The sequence below is a fragment of the Amia ocellicauda genome, chromosome 17 (genome assembly GCF_036373705.1).
Source record: "Amia ocellicauda isolate fAmiCal2 chromosome 17, fAmiCal2.hap1, whole genome shotgun sequence".
NCBI classification, from domain to species: domain Eukaryota; kingdom Metazoa; phylum Chordata; class Actinopteri; order Amiiformes; family Amiidae; genus Amia; species Amia ocellicauda.
Genome location: NC_089866.1, coordinates 3,746,047 through 3,771,410, shown reverse-complemented (window position 1 = coordinate 3,771,410; position 25,364 = coordinate 3,746,047). Strand labels below are relative to the sequence as shown.

The window sequence follows — 25,364 nt, the reverse complement described above, 5'->3', positions numbered from 1 at the left end:
ATCCAACCTATGGAATAAAAACACCAAACTCTTATATTGATTCCCCAGCACTTCATAAGACCTACCTAGTTTAAACTACCTAGTAAAGGGCACTTCCAATCAAGCGCTGTACGAATGTGCTCTGACCTTCTCGTGCCTGTTTTCCTACCCAAGGTGGGCATTTGTTAATATAACCCCTCCGATACACCGATCGCAATTACCCTACACTCGGTTCCTTCGCTGTGTTGTGAGATGATCATTTCCCACTTACCTTTACGGTTTTCTGGGCATTCCTCAAGCTATATGCGTTCACCACATGTGGCTTTGCTATTAGCGCGGCACGGCCAAATGAATACAAATGAAAGACATGCCATAATTTGCAGGGAGGTTACGTTATGAAGGAGAACGTTCCTGCTTAGATAAAGTATGTCAAATCGCTCTAATTTACTGCCAGGGGAAAGTACTCTGCTCACTCCATCACTAAGTTTTCACAATCAATCAGCGGCCGACAGCTTTATAACTGTTTGCTATTAACAGAAATTGGTAAAGCTGCTGTTACATTAATGGAACATCTTCATACTTGTTACACTTTCATTACAGTGTCCATTAAATCCATGTATTTGACAAATGAAGTCACCTGCTCCAATCAATTATGAAAAATGAAACAATCCATTATAATAAATTAGAAAAATGAAACTGGAAATTTCCAATTAACTCCCCTTCCTCCCCTCCGGATCAGTGACTTGAGCTTGCTGAGACAACAAAACCCCCTGTGATTGGACCGATTAATCACAAAATAAACTTCAGTATCCCTCTATCGGCCTGGTCTTCATATTTTTAAATTTGTGTCTTCTGCAACCTTTTATAGCATTAGCTAAGGTGTCGTTTTCATAGGGAACTGACACCTCAATTGCAGTTCTTCAGAGATAATCCGTGTCTCAATAAAGGTGTTGCGTCATCTTTTAACCAGAGGAGTTTCTTGAGGAGCCGACTGACAAAAGCTCAAAAAAGTTGCCTTATCCGAGGCAAGATGGTCTCGTATGTAACATAACTTAAAATGATAAATACAATTTGTTCATCGCAGCTATTCAGTAAACATTACCATCGTCAAAAAATGGATGATTACCGATTTATCAAGCTAATTTACCAGGAATATTTATTCTCTTCCAGCACTTAAATATTACCAAAAATATATAATTGCATGTAATTCTTTTCCCTGTTTTTTATGACAGGTCTTTAGGCTCAGTGCTCACCTTTTTAAATGCGTGCATTACAATTTAATTTGAAGATGATATAAAAGTGTTGCTTTGAAAAATGAGCACAAAGAGAGAAATTGTGGTAATTATAGCAGGGCTACAATTTTAAATAGCCTCATTATTGTCTGTGGCCATGAATAGGATGGAATGAATTAAAGTGTGATCTCGCCACGCTCCTTCGTGACACTTAGTGCCTCATCCATCAAGTTCGACCTAATTTATGCAACTTTAATGAATTTTTTCCCAGACTTATTTTATTGTGGTTGCTATTCTATTTAACAGCACTATTTATCAATATTGTAATTAATAGCTGTGCGCACAAAGTTTGATTAAAGTCTGGCTATTTACGGGGCAGATTTAGTTTGGACGATGTTGATTTACTTTTATTGGATACAAGGCAAACAGCCGGAGTTCATTTAAGATTCAGATCATACGTGTTAGAGAGGTTGTGGCTCGAGGTTTGCTTGGATATTAAAATGACTGTCAGTTCAGGAATATGATGCGCCTTGATGTCCTTAAATAGAGTAAAGGAAGTCTGTAACTTCCCCTCGTCAGACTGCTTCTTATCACTTACTTTCATGAAGCCAGTGGCAGCAGTTCAGAGAAATGTCTGTCAAACCTTTTTAACCACTGGTCTCTTGAGTTTCAGTGGCCAATGAAATGACACGTCGATGTCACATAGTTCCCCACATAGTCCTGTTCAACCTGGGACATTGCAGTAGTCAAACAGGTTTTTAGGAATTTTAATTTTGCTCCTTTTTAACAGTGTGATATTCTTAGTCAATTTCTAGTCTATCGTTTGAGGATTGTGAGAACTGGGTTGATAGTTTTCCTGTCCACCATTCGGCCTCTGGAAGACCTTGGGTGCTTGAACCACACTGAGAATTTGCAAACTTAAAACCTCACCTTTCATTTGCCCACATGCTTACCTTGGTGTGTTTGGAGGTGTTTGTGAGAAGGAAATACTACCAATACAAAATCATGAGTGAGTTACACTTCTAACTGAATGGGTTTTGATTTATTGGGTCCAGCAGTGACCTGGGGATGCAATATTATGACCATTGGGACAGTGAGACCACTCATACTTAATTACTTGCTGGGTTATTGTAGGCTCACGGTCTGTACAGTGGGAGTGTACAGACAGACAGCTGAGGGAATGTTTTTATCCTCAGATTCAGGGTCTTCAGATAAGCTAGAAATCCTCTTTCCCTTTTCTCACAAACACTTTTCCAAATAGTAGCACATTATATTGCGCTGAGCTGTTGTAACTGTCACTGATTTCCAAACACTAGGGCCAAACGTGGCACTCCGAGGGGAGGCTTTTACTGGTTGAGCCACTCAGCATGCTTTTGTTGGAAACTGATGTGAATTCATTTTGTCAAGGAAATTAATATTAAAAGTACACATTGTATATTCCCCCTGAGCTTTGGGTGGGGGGGAGAGAAAAAAAAATAGCAAAAGAAAAAAAGAGTGTCGCCTCATTAAAAATTCCTTTAACTCACAGTTTCCTATTCATTATGAGAGCCGTGGCTATTTTTAGTCACTTCTGCGAGGACAGACATGTTATGGTTTTTAGTGAAGAAAGCGAGAAGAAAAACACAATTGAAAAGTCACAATTCACACCAAATGCAGATTGTCATATTTAAATCATTAAAAACATACATTGGATATTCACTCTATGCTTCATAATGAAACCTATCTTGCCAAACAAAGACAAATACTTAGTCTGTATTAATTATCATTCTGCTATACAGTTACAAAAATAATCAGTATATTCCACATGGTTCTTAATATAATTCAACAACCAAACTCTGTGAAGACTTTGGTTGGCCGACTATTTCAATCCAAAACAATTTAATTGAGTTCCACTTGTCCCAATTTAAACAGGCTTGTGTTTGCTTGTGTTCCCAGACTAAATCTAATGGATGCCATATTCATTTCAAATCCTCACCACACACGATGTCTGAGCCGAGTTCGGTTAAATTTTCTGCTATGTCTATAGAAACCGATGGATGATGCACGCCTGTGAGCCCAAGCTAAATCCCTCCATGGTGTGTCTCGAAATCAGATCATCACATCGAGCCAGTGCTTTTGAAAACAGGCTACTTTCTGCCTGGGCTGCAGCAATAATGAGCCATGGTTTCATGCCTGATCGCATGAGATGCCATTATATAAAGGTCCGTTGGATTTCAGTGAAATGTATGGTTTGTGTATGTTTTCTCTTTAAATGGCTGTTTTTTTTGTGTGTTTTTTTTTTTTTACCAGTCAATGGACCTAGAGACTGATCGGTAAATCCTCTGGTTATCAGAAGCTCGTAAACAGCAGCTGAAGCTTAAGATGTGGGAACACTTCAATCACAGCCGGCACAGCTGTCTGACAGCTCTGTAGGACACCCTCACTTTTATTTAGACGCATCCGAACTCTTTGTGCACTCGCGCTACGTCCATTGCATGAAGCCAATTAGCATTTCAAGGTGATAGATTGAAAGAGCTACATCCATGCTAAACGATGGCTGCAGGGGGAAGTGTGGGGGGGCGACTTGATCTGGAGTCTGGAGCTTTGTCTGTAGGAATGAATAACAACAAAATGAATCCAACATCACAGCACATCTCGGCTGTCTGCGGAAGAGCTGAACGTGTCTTTTAGCGCACAGAGGGATGTGTGTTTGGAACCGGTTAAACCTGGTTCAGAATCATCTCCTGGTTTCAATTCAGTTTGCAAAATCCAATATATGAAGCATTATTTCCAGGTAAGAAAGCCCTGCCAGATTCTGTGCTGTCCAACATAGAGTTCTGTTTTCAATTCCCATTTTTGGAAGCAGGAAACCCTGGCTCTTTGTCATTTTTCTTTATTTCATCTTATTAACGTGTGTTTGGTTTTGCCCTGGCTCTTGTACTTTACCTTTCCACGGTACATTACTGTCATACAGGCCAGGGAAGCGAGAGTCTCTAACGAACAACTTCTTGCAGCGCCGGCAGAACTGACCTCAGAACGGGAACTCAGATGTAGACAAAGGGCGACGGCTGTAGTGATGAAATGGAATAAAAAATAAAACGAGGAGATCCAACAAATGAGGAAAACAAACAAGCAAACATACAAACCAGTATCAAGAAATCAAGGAGTTGCATGTACATAAATAATGCATGCGCCAGCCATAAACCAATTGCAAGTCACCTGTGTGACACACGTACCATTAAAGCAGACATGAATTAAACTTCCTCGAAAGATTTATGAACATTTGCATAACAAATTACCTCTCGGTTACCATCCTCCTCCTTGTCAAAGCAAGATTTATAGGACTAATTTATAGCGCTCTCGCTTATTCTAGTTATTGGAGACACTCTAAATATCTTAAGTCAGTATATATTACAGATTAAATTTTGACAAAGTACAATTTCCTTAATCGGAGTAGCTGCACGGCTGTGATTTTATCAATATGTTGTCAGTTTCCAATATGTGTAACCAGCACTTTTCTAGTTCCTCCCCGTTGTACTGTGATAAACGTTGGGTTACGGATGCAACCGTAGGTATCTGAAATGGAGAAACGGTTCTTCTGCCTTTCCTAGAAGGCTTTTCATGTGTTTCCATGTCAAAGGTGAGGACCCATACTCCCTTGGGGGACTGTTTCAGAATGGAAAGCTAACCAGGTAGACTGATGCCGAGTACATTTTAGATAGAGATCTTATAGGCAAATGCTCTACTATAAACTTGAATGGCAAGACAGACAAAGAACAAAAACAAACATCTGCATCTCTATAAGCCAGACCCTTTAAATAAAACGCTGCCTGTTGCAACAGAATCTCTTCCCTTTTTTGTCAATTATTTACACATACAGGATTATTTTAGGTTCACTTGGCGCCGAAGCGGTTAAATCTCATTCATATTCACTTCCTCCATTTTCGTTTCATACCTTTCTAACATCTATCCCTTCTTATGCGGCTTTATAACGATGTGTCCTGCATTGATCCGTCTAGCTTTCAAAGTCTTGGGAAGCGTAAGCCGATGCTGAAGCATCTTGTCTGATACGGTGTCTTATTTTCGTTTCCACCACCACCTGCTGTGATTATCTGCCGTGATGCTGCATTCCTGGTGCTTCATTTTGAAAGAATGCAAGCAATAACATTAATAACAATAACAATAGTTTTCCTCAAATCACTGCTGGGTGTTGTCATTCCCAAGATTATGACACCAACTCTCAAGTCCTTCCATTTCTCTTCTTTTCCTTTGCAGTGTTCATCACACAGGCTTTTATATCATCTATATTACATTTTTATACTCTCAGATCTTGTCTACACTGCAGGAAAAAACTATTTGTTAATCCCCTCCCCTTTTCAATTTATATATGCGATGCATGTATACAACAGTCACAGAATATGTTCACACTTCAAAACGATCCCTCCTTCAGGCTGAAGATCTTTCTGCATTCACACCCAAGTGGGTTCTCGTGTGACGAATGGGTCGCTCGTGTCGATGGTGTGCCAAGTGCTTCATCGTGTTTGTCTTATATATAATTTCTTTATATCCTGGCCCCCCTGACCTCTGAGAGAGACGTAATTCAAAGACATTCCTATCCCCCCTTAAGACGGGCTAATTGAAAAGGAAAAGGGAATGGGATCTTTAATTTATGGCTTCTTAATATAATACTTTAAATATGACAGCCAGCGTTAGAACGGTTAACTATTCCCTATCTCTCTCTCCCTACGCTCTGAATTATTAATTTGGTTCTAATCTGCCTCCAGGCAACCTGCGGCCCGTACAGCTCTTCCACATTAAAGAAACATACGCTTCCTTGCCAGGCGCGCGGCTTTGATGTCCAACATGCACATGAAATGCTGAGTTATAGGGGCTGCTGGAGCCACAGATAATCTCCCTGCGAAAACGTATTCAAACCTTTGCAGTATCATTACAAGAGTGTTTTGGTTCAGCAACTGAGGAGAATGAACTGCATGCTAAAGCTGTTGAGTAAATGTTTGCTCATGTAGCGCTTTGTGTACAGAGGATTTTCACAGCTGATCCTTGGCACTTGCCATAGGTATTACATTAAAGCCAATGTAATCCTTTGTGTATGTGTCTTTTTCGTGTGTGTGTGTGTGTGTGTGCCTTTGTTACTCCCCAAGAAGGGGTTGGGTGAACATTCAATAAGAAAAGAAAAGAAGAGAAAAGAAACAAAAAATAATTAGCTTTTATAAAGTGTTTCTCTACTGCCAGACATCCTTGGATTTCTAATCCATGCAAGTGTGCTTGTGTGTGCGTGTGTGTGCGTGTGCGTGTGTGTGTGTATGCTTGTGCTTGCGTGTGTGTGCGCGTGCTTGCGTGTGTGTGTTTTGGTGTCGCTGGAGCATCCCTACTCGTCAGAATTTCTTAGCCAAGTTTCCTATGCAAATCATTTTCTCCCCCATGCATTTATTGTTTTTGTTTTGTAGTTTGACAGGATTCAAACATCTGGAGGACGGCTAATTTGATCTCTTTAAGACGTGGAGCAAATTTGTGCTGTAAATTCACTACCATACTCCAATTGATAACATCAAAGAAAAATAATAAAAAATAAACTTGGTTCAAGATTACTTCGGTCAATTTGAGGTTCTTATTTTCTCTCTGACTTGGCAAAATCGACTTTGAAGGAAACCACTAAAGTGTGTCACAGCGGCAGCTCTGGGATTTGCTCACGTATGTTTAATAAACTCTGAATTACTTCAACTCTCTGTTCTACTGATGATGTGGAAAACGTGGGGTTTCTGTTAGTGGCCGTGCAAAGCTGGGAAAACACCCAGTTCATTTCAACCGTCCACTATTACTCGGGCTGAGCTGTTAGAGGGATCGGGAAAGGTCTCTTGTTCAAATTGGAAACCATCGATCATTAAAACCAATAAGGCAACCATACCTGCTATCTCTTTAAGTCGAGTAATAAATAACATTGTGATAAGCAGCCTTAAGAACAACCATATAATGGGCGAGGTCTTCTTTTTGTGTGTTTTTTGTTTACTGCTGAGACTTTGAGATCTGAGCAGCTCTATGTCAAAACCTCAGCCACAGGCAGAGCGGCTGTAAACGAACTCAGCGAGGTTATTAGACCGGGATGAGGGAACTGCTGAGAAACGTGTAATTAATTATACATTAATAATGTATGGCCGTCAACAAACATTGGGGTAATCTGCGATATTTGTTGGACATTGGCCATAATTGGTCTGCAAGGCCTTCGCCCATTGCTTTTTAATGTGTCCTATTCGAACTCTTTTGATGTTTCATTTGGTCTACTTGAAACCTTTTCAAATATTTATCAACAATAAAGGGAATTAGAAGAAAATAACCTAATGGTCTTGGCATAATGAAGCACATGAAATGGAGAGCCATTTATTTCTCTCTGTAGAGCTCTGTAACCTTTTCTGCAGTACGAGAAATGTGTGTGTGTGTCAGACTCTCTTCACTGCCTTTACTACCTGAAACAGCTATGGCCCATTTTTGATAATTTAATAGTTTTAATGTGATGCAGGATACTGTCATGGGAGGAACTGCTACATATTTAGTAATTTAATTTAAGGCTATTTTTATTTGTACAGAAATGTAAGTGGTTAATGGTGATATTCTTGAATTGATAGAGATTTAAAGGGATTTGCACGTTGCAGGTAAAGGATAAGGCTTCAATCTTTTCTGTTCACTCTCCTTTTCAATGTCAGTGATTCACAGTGTTGTCTTGATGGATATTTATACTCTCATATATTTTCTTAACTGTGTAATAAGCATCTCCCTAATGACTGTGTTGTCCTTTGCTTGACAAAGGATAAAGCCGTATATTTGTCATCATACTCAATCTAATCTAAAAAATATTAGCCTTTTTTGGCTGCTGTTTGATGGCTTCAAATGTCAGTTCCTGGGAGAACCTCCAACTTTTCAAACCTATGTAAACCGGGTTCAGAAATCCTGCCTCGGTCAATTAAGAGTTAACCAGGACCAATCTAAACAGCGACATCATTAGAAGGCATGTCAGCAGAGTCGTTAATCAGCCCAAATGAGAATTTCAAGTCACTGGCAATGAGAAACTCGCAACTTAATTAAAAAGCTGAATCTAAATGCAGCTCTTTAAAAATGTATATGGTTGGCCCAGTCATCAATTTACCTACTATAGATTTTTTCATACTTGAGGGAAAATTATGCTGCTATAAAAAAAAAAAATCTGTACAGGTTTATCGATTTGAATAAAAATAAGTCAAACCATTGTGCCGTTTCCCAAAGATGCGATGCAGCATTTCTATACAACCGGACAGAGGAACGGAAGAATCGTATGACCAATGTTTTAAATAGAGATAACCTTTGGGTAGTAATGAATTGGCTCTACAGAGAGCCACAGACGACACTCAGCTTTCTAGTTTAATCTAGTCCTGGCTGGGTAATGTCTGTGTAAAACATTATCATGCACCTCACTATTCAGCACGACTGTCCATAGGGGACCTTTCTGTACACACAGAGAAGTGGGTGTCTGGAGCAAATGGCCCAGCCGAGTTGAAGAAGCTGAATTTTTGGAACCCTTACCAAATAAAAGTGTATTGGATTGTGGGATTGATTTAACCACTAGCAAGGAAATAAGCAAGAGGCAAGACCCCTCCTCACCCGTGACCTCTCTCAGGTTCCCCCTGTTAAAGTTACAAAAGGTTACGTGCACGGCAGTGAACACAAACAACTTTCAACATGCAACAAAACATGAATCTGCCCACGCATGATGGCAGCACAGCAAACTCTCAAGCCGGTCATGTTTGGAGTGACTACAGGACAGGCTGTTCTCCTCCGGAAAGCCCGGCCCCCCAGGAGTGACCCTCGTAGGGAATGACTGACTGTCCAGCCCAGAATGGCAGCTTGTTACTGCGGCCGGCGCCTATCCTATGAGCTGCCCCTCTTGCAGAAGCGGCGGTCCGGCTCATTCTCATTCCAGGGCTGTTGTACCGCTGATGTGTTTGCTGGCCTGTCGACCTTTTCAAGTGCCCGACTGAATCTCGCAACACCGGCGTGACTCACATCCTGCTCTCGCCCGAACGCCGATGGAGAGACCTAGTCTGCCGAGCTGCCGATGAGGATGGAGTCTGTGCGGCTGGAGAATCGAAGAGTTCATCAAGTGCTTGTACCCAAAATACAGGAAGGATGTACCAAGTCTAAGTCATAGCCAAGAGTAAATTCCTGGGAATCAATTATGGTAGAGGATTCAACTTTACACAAATTGCCTTCCTATGTGTCTGTGTATCTGTCTTTCTATGTATGCCCTGTCAGTAAGTTTTGAATTGACCTGGAGCATTGATGTTTTCTACTTATAGTCAGAGGAGAATTTAGTATCAGTTTCATGTTATTTAATTTCCTGCTTTTTGTCGATATCATGAGGTGTACTTTCTCTGACTCTCGCACTTTCCCCCTCATTGCTTGATTCATTCAAATGGAACTACAATCATCTACACAACTACACCTAGAGAACATTATACATAAACATTGTAGACAGCAGTGTCTTCTTCACTCACCCAGTAACTAAACTATTCATCCACCCTGATGTAGCTCTACTCGGTGATCCTTCACAACACACTGTGCTCAAGCACCGGCTGGAACAATAAGCCAGAGATCACATCCGGTCGCTGTTCCGGTGAACAATAAAAGTCCGATGCCATTTCATAGGCAGCGTCGAACAGCGAGATATTTGAGAAATATCTTTAAATAACTCTGACAATACTCAGCACTTTTCGTCTGACCTATCCTCGGCCTCGTCTTACCGATTGATTGCAGTTTTCTGAAAATTGAATATTTTTGATGCTAGCAACCCATTTCAACATTACATTATATTTTTCTCTACCCCGAAAAATAAACATATATATTTGTTGTTCTGATGGTGGAAAATGTTAGTCTGAGATGGACGTATCAACTTTTTCACTCGTCTAAAAGCCTCATTGTAATGGCATGCTTTGCCATTCTTATGACTTGTAGCAACAATTTGTGTGAAATGTGCCCACAGAGTAGCTGCACTCTATATAAATATACGAGCAATTTCAGATGAAGACTCACTACTTAATGGCAGTTATTCCACTCATCCAAGTCATTGAAACAGTCTCTTATGTAAACCTCCCACAGGTAACATAAATACATTATCTTGTCATATCTTTTGTATCCCCTTTTCAGACAGAATCAACTCTACGGTGTGACAATTGTTTACATCATATTTTATCAGCGCTGAATGGCTATGCATCCTTCTCGTTAATCGAACCACAGCCACATTAATTCCAATTAAATTTCTGCTGAGCTTCGCATGTGACACGCTAAAAACACAGTATCAGTATTATATCCCGTGTTAATAGGAGAGGGAAAACGGTTCGTCTTGGCTGGTTGTCCAACTGGGAATTAAGATACAGATGGTATATACTTTTGGGTACCTAGAGTGACATTGTGTAGAGACTGGGAGCAATCAGTGACACTTTTCAGTCTAATGACATCTTAAATCAGCAGGATGTCATATGTACCGTATCATGGGCCCAAACAAACCCGGGAGAATAGAATTTATACCTTCATACCACCAATCGAAATTATTTTATTATGTCCATGGGTAAAGAAACACACTTTCTGTAGTTTTAATGTGTTTTCTGTGCGGTTGCCTTTCATTGTCAGTGTTTTTTGCAGTCACAAGATCTGTAGTCACTGCTTGAAGCCAGTTCCAGTGGCGCCCAACCCAGTATCATGGGAGTGACCGTCTCACTCAGACTACTGGGGGGGAAAAAATGTAAAGAAAAGAAAAGATGCATTGTGTGAAATATGGAAAAACCTCAGAACCACAAACATTATGTAACGATCGTGTCGTACTGCGTGCTACACGGGGATGAAAGATGCCAAGAAATCAAAGTACTATATCATAGCGAGATACAAGCCCAGTGTCTTCTGAGGCTTCAAGTCTTAATTTAAACATGTGGTGTTCAAGAGCTAGAACAATGATTGCCCTTGTGTGTTTGTCTTTGTGGGCATCTCTGCATGTCTGTTTGTGTTTGTATCATTGGAATATGCTTTTAAGACGGGGGGGGTTGGGCTGTGCATCTCCCACTCAAGAGTCTCTCACAAGGTGGTTAAGAGGCTTGTTCAAGATAATACAAAGAGTCCGTGGGAGGGAAAATACTTTTTTCCTTAACCGCTGCACATCCTAACCTTCAAATATACTGCCATATTAGTCCCAGGGCCTGACTAGCTCATCCTGGAGCTTCAGCACACAAAGACCTTGACCCCAGTGAATAAATCTCACTAAACTGGGAACTAGAGACCGAGCGCTTTCAAACGATGTCTTACTCGCTTGTGTAGGATCTTACTAGACTGAGCTACAGGTGTGTCAAATATCGTTGCAGTGAATCTTTATTTTAATTTTAATTAAACATAACAATCTTCCCAATCCTTCCCATCTAGAAATGCTTCAGTCCAGGATCTGTTGTAATGACCCGATAGTAGCCGATCTGTTGTGTGTTTTCATGCTGGTTAAATGTAACATATCTAGTTATTAAACACACATGTGCATCCTGTGAAACTCCTGCACGGGATGACCTTAATACACACGATCAGAGGTACAGGTATGTTTGGAAATGCTGCTCTGTGATTGGCTAGGTTCTTATATGTGATGTATATGATTCACAAGCAGTCATCAGCCTAACACAGAGAATTCATTCGAGTTTTCTACGATAGCAGGCTGTGTTGCTGTGGAAATTAAACCCCTCCCACAAACTATTTACGAATTGGAAAGCCAGTCATAAGATGTGTCCTGCTTTTCAACCCCTTTTACGTCTCAAATTAAAAGCCTTAGACTTAAGCGTGTGAATTAAAGGACACGTCATGGCCTTTCAGAGAGCTTTCGCTGCTCATGTTCCATCTCTGTCACGCAGGTCAGGGGTGCTCTCTGTATTACACTACAGGGGAAGGTATTTCTGGTCTCATGCTCGTCGTATCGACCATCTTTTGTTCATGAGGGCAGCTGTGGAAATGTTGTCTATGTGTGTATGTATTTATTTTAGAAACAGAAGTCATCCTGAGTTTTACAGGGTGTAATCTAAGCTCAGGTTCAGCCTGCCTCGTGTGTAGGGTCCATGTGTGGATAGCAACATGGAGTGAAGAGGGTTCGTTCCAGTTCACCTTTACGGATACATAAAAAAGCCACCGTCTTCCATTTTAAAATACGCTCACTTCAAGGTTTTCCAAAGACTCTTAATCTGTGTAACTACATCAACCTGCAAGATACTTCATTGTGCCATTTCAATTTGAAGTTCCAGCTTTCATCAGATCAAAAGACTGATATCTTTAATATTAATATTAATTTTCTTTAATACCTGACCACACATTAATAAATATTCCTGTGTACGTAATTTAGCATACTGCCATTTCAGACACAGACTCTAATAACTGCCAGATGGTTCCTATATGCTGGAGAGAAAAAAAGAAAAAGCCAGGACAATTTAACGGAGTGATTAAGTGTTAATTGCCCAAATGTTATTTTTGGAAGAATTAAGATATGATGCAGGTACAGGAAATAAAATAAAACTTAATGCCAAGTGATTTATTTTGAATGACCTTGAGCAGAAATTTTTAGATTTTTGCATAAGCATCTCATATTGATTTTTGTTGTTGTTAATCCTTTAATACCCTCCGGATATATGGAAATAACTGGTTGGGTATGAGTTTCTTTAGTTTTCTGTCTATGTATAATGCGCCTGTTATATTTCTAATACAGGCAAGAGAAATATGTGCCACAAAGACTCGGTTCACTATTGATTTTCAGCGAACATTAAGCTCATTCGGGGCATGGCGAATTCCAAGCCAAGATAAATTGAATGAAAAGCAAAACATCTCATCTTCAGCTTTTAAACAACTAAATATTCAAGACTTCTAATGGCAATTAACTGGCCTCATCCACAGCCTAGATGCATCCATTCAGGCATGCTTGGAAAATGTATTGATTTATTTGTCCTTAAGCCAAATGGTGGATTGTAAAAAAACAACAAACAAACAAACTAATATGTAAAGGAAAGAAAGCAAACTATGATGATTCACCTTTCATTTAATATGTTCAGCTTGGAAATCATAAAAATATCTTAATATCTATATATTTCTTTAGCACTTTTTTTGTTTTTCTTACACAGAAAAAGTAAAGATTAGTTTCTAAGGAATTCAATTCCCTGCTTCATTACTGCATCAATCAGAGATCATTTACCTTTAAATGCATTTAGTCAGCACTCTTATCATTGCAATATTAAGTTTTGTATGAATATGTTTGCTCCGGTTCTTGTTTTTTGCGTATTTATTATCAAATCAGCGATCCATATGGCTGAAATGTTATTAAGTACTTGCTTGTTATTCTCCAAGCCCGGGTTCTGTGTGCACCTTAGTATCAATATCAGTAAGTGCTGCAGTGGATACATTAGTTCATTAATGGATTGCAATTAACCCATAACTCCTTGTATGAGCACTGAAGAAATCATTCATAATGGGAACAGAGCTATTAGGCAAACTGAAAAGAAAGTTTACCCTGTAGCTCAACCAATTGTCAAGTATTGCTTACCAAACACAAGAGAGAAACGGGGAAAAGAGCAGTTTTTGCCTTGCATTAGTGCCCTCTGAAACAGGGAAGATAATTGTCAGATAATCATGTCTTCGTTAAGCCCTCTGATCCACACTTAGCTCATCACTGTCAATTATCTGCCAGGTAATGCTTGTTGCGTTCGGCGTGGAAGCTTAAGTGAATGTTGAGCTACTTCTCTACATTTTAAGTAGTTTCTTAAGTACATTATAATGAATCCAACTCTAAAGAGAATTCGTTTTTTTCCTCTAAAACATCGTGCTTACAGATAGTGACTGTTCCCGTCCTGTGAAAGGAAGTCATCAGACTTTAGCGGTTGCCAGGTAACAAGTCTCACATGCAGTGGCCTTGCTATTACAACTAGGATCATGTTACACTTCAATCAATGAAAACTGAAAGCCTAAGCACTTAAACAATTTCAAGCCTCTCTGGATGGACTGCTTTAGCCGGCTATCTTCTGTGCAAATATGAAAGCACAAGGTGAGTGTGTGGTTGGGGGTGGGGGTGATGGCAGGCCAAAGTTATTAACCCAAGAATGGCCACAGCCAGGCCTTTCAGTTACTTGATGTGGTCAGACCCTGTGGTCAATTGTTCAACTGAACCAACTACAGCCAACCTAACTCAGACACAGGCGTCCTCCGAGGGGGATGTCCTGCAGTGGGAATGTTGTGATGGACCAAGGAGAAGTTCTCACTCACAGATACTCCACAGCAAGTGCGTTTTGAAGTTCGTGGTCATTTCCATCATGGGAGATTTCCATATTTCCATTTTTCTTGACAGAAATATTAGCTCCTGAAGGCCATGGATAGGGATCAACATTGAAAGCATTTTGAATACTTTCTCTTTCTCACAGAGAGTTATACTTATCACTGGTGTGAGAAAATACTAAAATGACATCATTCAGTACCTTCAGTAAATCATTGAGGGGAAAAATGTATTAAAATGTAGATGAAACCCTGAGAGCAGTGACGGAATCGCATCACCCGGCACTTTGTTTCATAGCAATATGTTATTTCTGGTATCCACTGAGGAAAGATAATGGTTTGAATACCACACAACTAAATGTGTCTTCCCCCTCCCAAACACACATTCCTTGCTTTTATCTGTAACATGTTTATTTAATTCATATAAAACTCAGGTCCTTGTTGTTGGTTTGGCTGAGTAAAAAGCATTATTTCAAAGAATGTGAAGACTTCTGAGGATGCACCGAAAGCTTTGCACTGTAATAAATGAGAATGCAAATGCTTCACGCAAAACCTGACATGTTCAGATATGTAACAAATCCAAACAAAAAATAAATAAACCGCTTGCAATGCAGTACGGATTATGAAAGCAAAATGCTGGCTACTTTCTGAACTGGTGTCCACTGTCGAAACGATGGTTTTTGCTCTGAATGTTATCATATCCGTGATCAATTGAGGAAGCTGCTCTGTTTCCTGACTGATAAGGGTGTTTGTATGCACACCGTGTCAGCGTGTCCAAAATATTACCAGCAAACACGTTTCATAGTACCATCCTCTCTGCTGCATTTATACACATCGCAGCTCTTTCAGTGCCGCTGCTGGTCTCCACTGTCGGTCAAGAAGGAGAAACGCTTCACACAAGTGTCATCCGAAGCCCTGGCGCTGCCCCGACAGGTCGAGGAACCTGTGAGGGATCGTTCCCGTTTGTTCAAAGGGCCATTTCTGTGGATCTCCTGTTCAGAGTGGCTCCGCCAGAGAGGAAGGCCTTCGACTGAGTCATCTGAGCGAGATTTCAACGGCCTGAGCGTAATTGTGTTAACTCTCCTAGCCTCTCCACACTTGCAGCTGATATTGATTATTCAGTTTTATTTGTATTTGTGTCCTTCAAGGGATTCAGATTAGCAGGCATGGACATTAAAAAGACAATCCACCAATTCTAGACATGCCCCATTAAATCTGCTGCCTCTGTGTGTTTGGGGGCAATGTAAATATCCATGCAGGTAGGAAACTGCGAAATTAATGAGATGAAAGGAAAAAAAGAGAAGGGAGAAGGCAGACTGCTGCACGGAGCACTCTGGTACCCCTGTGAGATGCCACGGGGAGTTGTTTCCGTAATTAACGGGAATTGTTAATCTCACTGTGGATGCTCACGGCTATTTTGGAAGTAACATCGGCCATTAATAATACATGCAAGGTGCTGGGCTATTACAATAACACAGAGGATGTCCTGCCAGCCCGGTAAAATGCAAACCTTCAAGTCTGTCGCAGTTGGCCCTTCTGAAGATGCTGTTTACGAGCCGCTGTTCCTCAGAGTCTATCGTGACGGACCGCTATGATATTTGCCATCACTGTAAATGCTAAAAGGCCATACTGAAAAATATACACACTGTTCTCAAGCCCAGGAAGACAAGCAGCTGTGTTTCTGACTTCAGCAAAATCAATACAGCTGAAATGCACTTTCTGTGTAAGTCTGGTTTTCCCCCCAAGAACTGGAAAGAGGAAAAAGAAAAAAAAGAAAGAAGGAAAAATAAAACGCGTTGGGGGGTGTGTGCTTCGCCTGCGGTTATTTGTTTTTAAATATATCTGTATAAATTAACTGAATTATAACCAGTTGGAGGAAACGCAAAACATACAAACACAAATGGGGTTCAGAATCCGCTCTCCCTACACTCAGATACATAGGGAACTACCAAATCAAATTTCAAATGTTCCACATCTCCAGGGCCATGGAGCTACATCTGCCATATTGTGTGTATGGCCAGCTTGCCATTTGTATTGTATTTCATTGTACATCATGTATAGCATACTCCGTTTTAAGGTCCTAACCTCATTTCCAATACGCGCTGCATCACAATTAATTGGATATGCCTCTTTTATAGGATTTTGGCTTGTAATTAAATGAAATAATTCCCTATGGATCCACGTAGTTAGATTTCAGTCTTTATGGAGTGGTTTCACAGACCCAGACGAGCCCTGGTCTTGGTCTGGTGCTGCCCAATGTTATTTTAGTGTAGGGAAGGTAGTCCAAGTCTAGTGCTGATCAAGGTCAGTTAATCCAGCTGTATGAAAACCACGCCATGACCAAAAACCAAAAACCAAGATCAAATGCCAATGATCAACATGTCAACACTGGGTTACTGTACCTGAGTAAAACACAAACTAAATTAAATAAGTCACCAGTAAAGAAAATGGTCCAATATGTATCAACATGTCTCCGAGCAGTAAGCAGATACATACATACATACAGATAGTATACAGCCTTATTGTTCCAGGCATGCGAAGAAGGCATGTTAGCCCGGTTCTGCTTGCATTCGGGTTTTGGCGACACAGAGAAGCGAGATAAAGGTTCATGCTTTAATCCAGCTCATTCCCATTGAGTTTAATGGGTTTGAACCCTCATTACCGAGATTAAAATAAAGTGTATAATAAAACTCTTTTAATCACGTAATTAAAAAAGGTTTATTTGGCACTTTTGATTTAATCGGCCAAATAATCTTTCTTGTTCCTATTGGGGCTTAACTGCTGCTTTTTCATTTTTTCTATTTTTATTATAACGTTTATCTCGAGATGTCAATAGCTCGGGAGAATGAAGTTGCATTCAGAAAGGATTAGGAAGGGAACTGGGGCTGCTCTGGCCTTTTCCATTCCTTTTTTCCATTTCCTTTTCTATTGGCAGTAATGTATGTGTATGGGTGTCTATATATAAATATAGAGTTAAGTCCATAAATATTTGGACAGTGACACAATTGTCATCATTTTTGCTCTGTACACCACCACAATGGATTTGAAAGGAAACAATTGTGTGACAATTGGAAACAAGATGTGCTTTAAGTGCAGACTTTCATCTTTAATTTGAGGGTAGTTACATCCACATTGGGTGAATTGTGTAGGAATTACACCGATTTTTATATGTGGTCCCCCCAATTGTAGGTGCTCAAAAGTATTTGGACAAACTAACATAATCATGAATTAAATTGTGATTTCAATACTTGGTGGCAAATCCTTTGCAGTCAATGACTGCCTGAAGTCTGGAACCCATAGACATCACCAGGTGCTGGGTTTCTTCCCTGGTGATGCTCTGCCAGGCCTGCACTGCAGCTGTCTTTAGTTCCTGCTTGTTCTTGGGGCGTTTTGCCTTCAGTTTTGCCATCAGCAAGTGACATGCTGCTCAATTGGATCAAGGTGGCATACACAGCCAAAATGATGACAATTGTGTCACTGTCCAAATATTTATGGACCTAACTGTATACCCTCGCCTGAACCTATACATTTACCCAGTCCCATTCTCTCCTACATGAGGGTTGAGTTGAAAATGGTGATTCATGTTCCTATTCATGATTTTTATTAACAGTTAGCTTCAAATAGTTTGGTAACGGGCTTAAGTTTGTGTTTTCGTTTCCATGCTATCAGGAATTTGAGGGCTTCAGCAGTTTTACTTCCCTAAAATGAAACACAGTCAATTGATATGCAGGTTGTAGCTTCTCTCAGCACCCACGGTCTGAAGCAACAGCTTCCCAATTAGATTTAATTGAAAGCTCATGCAACTCATGGGTTATTGTTTGTACAGAGGAACATTTAGAGATGCAGTTGCTAGGTTCAAATTGGTAATAGATTAGGTTTCGGGGATATTTTCACGGTGACTGGGACAATGCTGGCCTTCTCCTCGAGAATGAAATGCTTGCAGAAATGAGGAAATTCGAAACAGACTCCGCCGATCGGGTTTTAAAGAAACCAAGCCATTTTTTTTTTCCTCCATTCCTCATTTTATGGCCAATGTTGTTTCTTCCTTTAGAGACAATGGCACTTGTGTGTTTAAGATCTCGCCTGTGAAGCATCGGTCAGCATGAATCATCACTAACAACCTGAAGGACACACCACCGCAGAGCACTTCATTCACTGTATGAATCGCATTGACTATAAATGAATTACCCGAGATCCATCAACGCAAACGTTCCTCTCTGACCCTTTCTCATGCAGGTGGAGAAACAACGCTGCTGTTTATTAGCAACTGTTTTGTCCAAAAGCCTCAATCAAAGGTGATGCCGTGTTGACTGTTAATCTGGTGTTTGTCTTGTTTCTGTTAATCTATAATCTACTGTACCGGGGGAAACTATTTATTTATTTTCCAGGCAATTAGCATTTCCCATCTTAAAAACAAATATGTGAACGCCTCTCTTCTGAAATTAACATCATTGAAACATTTCCTTGTGGAAAACCTGTAACTCTCTCTCTCTCTCTCTCTCTCCCTCTCCCTCTGCTTCTCCCTCTCCTTCTCTCTTTCTCCCCTCTCTCTCTCGCTCCCCCTCTGCTTCTACCTCTCTCTCTCTCTCTCTCTCTCTCTCTCTCTCACACACTCTTGGTATTGAACAGGAAAGAAACAATGAAGAAAAGCAAAGCTAGTGAGGAATCTCTTAAGGATCGCACTGAAGTAACAAAAGGACAAACTTGAGGATGTCCTCTCTCTGCGGCAGTTGTCTTTTCATCACTGAACGAGGCTCTGGGAATAACTGAAAGACACGGCCATCCCATCACACACACTGCAGCTCTCAGTCCAGAGGTGGACACAGACGCGGCTGAAGGAAAGCCGGAGGTGGGTTTAATTTCTGCTTCAGGGCACCCCCTGCTGGAGCTGTTTCTGAAGCATGCGCAGGTGAAGCCGTAGCGCTCAGGCAGTTGTTATTGCCTCTTGGCAGCCGGTACTTCTTTGCTGATGATACATAAAGGCAGCATATAGGCTCTTGGGATACTTTTGCCTTAGAAGCATTCAGAGGAAGGGCTTGATCATTAACCGGCTGCACTGATCAATATTTTCCATGTTTCCGCTGGTGATGTACCAGATATTTGAAGTTGCTCTCCTCTGTCAGAGATATTACCCCTGTCTGCACCGTTTTCCCCCCAGGAAGTGGCGCACAGTAATTGTGTGTTTCTGGAGGCAGGTTACAACCCTGGACGACAAAAATAGACTCAGTCTTTCCTTAGTGACAGTGTTGCCCCTGCATCTTCAGCAGTGAAACATACAAATGAATTCAAGGACTCCGGCTCTCACTGGGGGGAAGTACGCATTGTAGCCGGCAAGAATGCACAGAGATTTGGTGGAGTTTTGGCCAGGCGGGGTTAAAATGGCTCCCTTTTCACATTCAGCCCCCAGATAAAACAACAAACATACACAAAATAAACCTGCTGGAAAAATGAGCCGCAGCACTGTGATCGTGGCGTGAGCAACACAATGTGCAGCTATCAAGGCTCAGCCCTTGAAATGTGTCATTGTTTTTAGCAATCGAGAGCAATGTTCATCTTGCTGTAGTTTGAGACGGTTTGCCAGGCATTCGTGGTCTCTTTATTCCTGTTGCTCACTGTAAGAAATGTATAAGCCTCTTCTGTTTCCCTCAATCAATAGTACTGTGCTTGTTTGCAAATGTTAAATAAATACAGTATACCTGCCATAAAACACACACACACACAAAACTGACATTTTTTGAGATGCAGATAAAAGCATTACACTGTCTGGTCATTCTCATCCCTTTGCTCGAGGGCACGGATGGAGCTCTCCTCAGCACCACGCTGCCATCATGCAGTAATGGCATTGCATTGTATGTACTTGTTTAATCTGTCAGTGTGAGTTAGTGTTGGCTGCAGCACAAGGGAATTTATCCAACCTGCATCTGAGAAGTGCATTGAGGTGCCTGATGAACATAAAGGTCACAAACTCGCATTATTAACAACGGAATATTGCTTTCTTTTCATTCAGAAATCATGTGATAACTCAAAGGAATTTGCCCTCGTGTTTTTTCTAAGGCTTCGACATTAAAGCATCTTTCTGCCTCAGGACCACTCTGAGAAAGCGAGGGGTTTTATGTGACACCTGGGCTGACTTAAACAATGAACTGGTCTATCTAGTTGTAGACGTATAAAATGGGACAGTGCTCTGCCTAGAGATTCCACTTTTCAGGTGTAGTTTGAAGCATACTTATGATTTTTTCTGTCACTTCTTTGTATAAATGTCCCTCTAACCTTAAACCGGCAGAGACATCCCTGCTGAATTCATTATGCTGTTGTGTGTGATTTAGGGCAGACTGCTTCAGAGTGGAATGGACTTCAGAATCATCTCTTGCGATTACTCTAGCTGCAAAACAAGAATGACAGAGATGCAAATTGTGCTCAGCTACAGTGTCTCCGGATCATAGTTACACCCTTGCAATAATAATAATAGTTAAGGTGGTATTGAAGCAACGTGTGTTGGGGTATAACATCTGCTCCTATCCTTCGATTAGACTGCAAGTCAAAGTTTTGATCTGCACTCGTTTAAAACTAGACTAAATGCTATTTCAGATGTGCTTTGTGGGTTTCGAGATGATTATTGTATCGCCTCTCAAAGGCCAATCTTCATCTCAATCATGTTAAACACAAAGCAGTTACACAGTTCAAGATCATTTCTGTTTTCAACTCGGAACAGTGCCACTGCAACATGAAATTACATAAATACAACTGTTTGCGCTTGATAAGGATTGTTATTCATGTCCTTATGACACTGCTGGAGAGCAGCCAGAGAACAGGGGAGAGAGCGAGTCGTTGTGGGTTTTCTGTGCATCTCTATGCATTTCTGCTCTGATCATCCCATCATTTCAGACCAGTGCAGCTGCCATAAACCTTCCATCACACCGGCAGACACATTCAAATTGTTATTATTTTTCTGTTTCCAAGGGCATCCTTTCCTTTCCAAGTACATTTGGACATGATGGTGGTGGGGGGGTTATGCATGGAAATAGGATAAAATATGTCATTGCATTCTGCACTATATAATATTATATAATATTATATTATATATAATGCAATATATTAATACATCATGACTAAATGAGCATAGCTTTCCATACAGTACAACAATACCACAAAAGAAAACCTTGTAATATGCAATATTCACCGTCCAGTGTTCCTTAACAAATGTGGGTGTCATTTCACCCTGAGAGATTGTTTAATCTCCACCTATATCATTAATCACCGTCTGATTACATTGAATGATTACTGGTCAAGCAATGGGGAAATGTGTGAATGAACTCGCTCCATTAATGCATACTTTGGCTGCAAATCTAAATATTGCATTATAATACATTGAGGAAAGTCGCACACAGAGGGGAAAGAAGCCCCTTTATCCGCTGCTGTTGTATTAGTTTAACAATAATCGTCCACTATTTATATCCTACTGTTCAGGTGATTAGCAGGTAATTTGCCTGTACAACTATAGTGGCATCGTAATACGAATGAAGTGTTTACTTCTGCGCAGCGCAGTGGCTGTTAAGTATTATAAATGCTATTGACCATAAATAATGTTCGACTCACCAAATGCAAAAATATCAGCGAAACTACATTTGAAACGTGTTTGTACACAGTGCATTGGTAAATTAAGACAACAGATCAACAATCAGTGTATTAAAAAACTTACTAGAAGTTTTTAATTTTTTTGGCAAATAAAAAAACAAAACAACATGATTTGCATGATTTCTGCTTGTTGCTAAATTAATGTTTTTAAAGGATGTGGGGGTTGACAACTTGTTCAGAATACAGTCAGATGTCTGTCGATCCCATATTTGAACTGATTGTAAGGACAGATTACACATAGTATCAGTATATTTGAGAAACCTTAATGGATGCATTGAGAGATAGGCTAATTGTTATCCATGTGTGCTATAATAATGCACAACTATATCCACTTTATAATTATACATGTTTTTTGAGAAGTCGCTTATGGAGATGTCCCCTCACACGGGTGCGTCGCGTACAGGTCAGCGCGGTGCGCAATGCTGACCAAAACCAGCCTGTCGCTGTATACTGCTGGGATTGCATGAACTGTTTGATTATACATCCAACCTGTGGATTGTATGTTCACGACGAAAACCGTATTTGAGATTACCCCTACCTGTAATAATTATTATGTGTTATATGTTTTATTGGATGCTTTGTATTGGATTCTTTCTTTATGTTCCAACCCCACTTTTAGAAGATTAGCTCGTCTTGACGCCGAAGTGCTCCTTACCTGTACCAGTCTAAACCTCTGTCGTAGTTCCTGTCGAAGAAATGGGGCTCCGTGCCAACTGCGCGCACATCTGGGTGGACCCTAATGAACTCCAGAACCGCCCTGGTGCCCCCTTTCTTTACGCCGACGATGATGGCGTTGGGCAGCTTCTTGTTGCCAAATTTCGGGGTGCCGGTGTGGTTGGCCCTGCGCTCCGGCGCGCTGATGCTCCGCAGGGTGCCGAGGGAGGCCGCCAAGTTGCGGCTCTGGTTGCGAGCCTCCCTGGGTCCCTGGCGGGTCAGACCCACGTTGGAGGTCGCGTCCCGGATACCTTTCGCGTCCACCGGCAAAGCGCAATAATGCGACTTTTGCAGAAGTTTTTTGCTCTGGAAAAGGAGGCACCTGTGCTCCTCGTAACTCTGGCTTTGCATGATCGTGTCGGAGCAGAATATGAGGCTGTAGCACAGATAAGTGAAGGACAGCGAGAGTGTGAATATGAAGAGGAACCTTCTGGTTAGCCTGTTTGAGGATGGCACAACGCGGCTGGTGAGGAACCTATATGCCATGTCTCCATGGATGAAGAGGTTGCATGTTTTTCCTTTTGGATCTCGCCTGGGACATCTGTAGGATCAAACAGTATTCCAACAAGACAGACAGGCTCAAAGAAGCGTCGTCAGCGCCAATACGTTATAAATGCGCAATTTATTATTTTTGCCTCGATACATTGAGCACAATTCTTCCAAAACAGACAAGTGAGGTGTCTCGGGGTGGCGGTCTTGCCACACGGAACCTCCTGCCAGGGCATTTCATTCTTGTGAGAAAAAAAGAATACGGGCTTCCGTTAGTTTATGTAGTCAAAATGAGAAGATGGGACAATCTGAGATTTGAGCATTACGCATTATCCAAAGCGCATCGCCAAATGCCTTCATCAGTCCTTTGCTGTCCAGCGCATTTCTTGTACCTCCTGGAGTCCCTCATTGCAACGGCATTCCCTTTTGCATGTTCAGAAGTCCCCTGTGAAATAATTATCCTTTTGAGAAACTCAAGAACGGCACTTTTAAATGCGCACTCATTATTAGTCAAGGGACGATCTTTATCTTAAGCCCTGCAGCCAGTGCTGTCTACTTTGCGCCTGTGCCTGCTCGGTGAGGGTGCTTTGGCAATATCTCAGGGCTTGGAAACTGTGCATCTCAGCTCCTGCTTTCTCCAAGTTCCCAAGCATGCCTTTGCAGCAGCAAGGAGCTGAGGATAAATATTTAAAGGCGCCATCTGACGTCAGTTCTCATCCTCCTGGATGCGTTATTTAATAAAAGGAATACCCCGAGCATTTCACTTGGAAATACTGACGCAGAAAACGCGAACCGTCTCTTAAGTTTGCAGTGTTGCTGCCCCCTCCCTCCCCAATCCCCCCTCAGTTATCTGTTGTCTCTGCAGCTCGGCTCCATCCCCAAATCTTCAATGCCTAATGCTTTCTTTCATATGTATAAAAGATTTAACCATACTTCTGTTGGTTTGTTTACGCGTGTCAGCTGGCATTTGAGTCAAGAAAGATTGCTTTGTAGTTGCAGAATAGACTTTCTTCTTGAAATCACATTGCATCCACATAATACGCTTTATTGTCGGTTTATTAAAGCTTTTTCTTTTTAATCACAAGTCACGAGTTAGGGCGGTGTTACATCACTCAAAAACACTACAATGGTCGTATAAATCTGGTCGTTTTCAATTATTGGATTTATATATAATTGTTCATTCTTTGCAGTTATGTTTTTACATTTTCTTTAGATTTTTTAAAATGTGATTCTCCTCTGCACAAAGCTATAATGTGCGTGAGTATAACCGTGCATATCATATTATTTGTCATATCATATGCATTACTTATATCAATACAATATCAGACTTTTCAGATAAATCAGACTCGGATGGTTAATGTGCTCATGTCCAGCCGAAAGAAAGGCAGTGCAAGACGCCAGACGGTGGCGATGCATTAATCCTGGTATCTAGTGATGGCAAACGTGGATCTAATGCATCCTGAGGCAGTTCCTGCTGATTTCCTTATTAATGCTGCCACTAAAACTGATGCAGGGATACGCTTTCAGTCTCCTATCTCATCTTTACACATCATTAGACTCCCTCTAGTGTCGGCAAGAAATAATAAAAAAATCAAGTACAATTGTATCCCTTTCAGGCTGTGGAGACTAGAGGTGGGAAATTACCTTTATCTTCCGCGGTTATCTTAGTAATTTCCAATACTGTCAAAATGATTTCAAAGCATGTGTGTTTTTATGTTTTATACTCTGTAACATATGCATTGTGTTCTGTATTTCTGTCATTATTCTTTATGATTCGTATTTTGATGATGATGATTATTACTACTACTAATATCCTAATCATAATAACAATAATAATAATATAGCTTTATACTTTTAAGCGAATACTATAATTAATATGATTAATAACTACATTAAAAATAAATACTGTTCCCAGAGTTATTAACAGTACTACAAGAATTCACATCAAATATGATCATAAGCACCTTGGCTTACTATATATACTAAAATAATGTGTTTAATGTATTGCCATTAACTACA

The 25,364-nt window shown here is 40.8% G+C and overlaps 1 protein-coding gene across 1 annotated transcript in view; it reads right to left on the bottom strand.

The window, feature by feature from the left end:
• The window catches only part of hs3st2 (heparan sulfate (glucosamine) 3-O-sulfotransferase 2), a 42,893-nt gene extending 18,815 nt beyond the window's left edge, over window positions 1-24,078 (bottom strand). The window contains exon 1 of the mRNA XM_066689755.1: window positions 22,798-24,078. Coding sequence (XP_066545852.1) covers window positions 22,798-23,342 — 545 coding nt within the window. The 5' untranslated portion in view covers window positions 23,343-24,078. The remainder of the gene's footprint in view (window positions 1-22,797) is intronic.
• Between the last annotated feature and the right edge of the window lie 1,286 nt (window positions 24,079-25,364).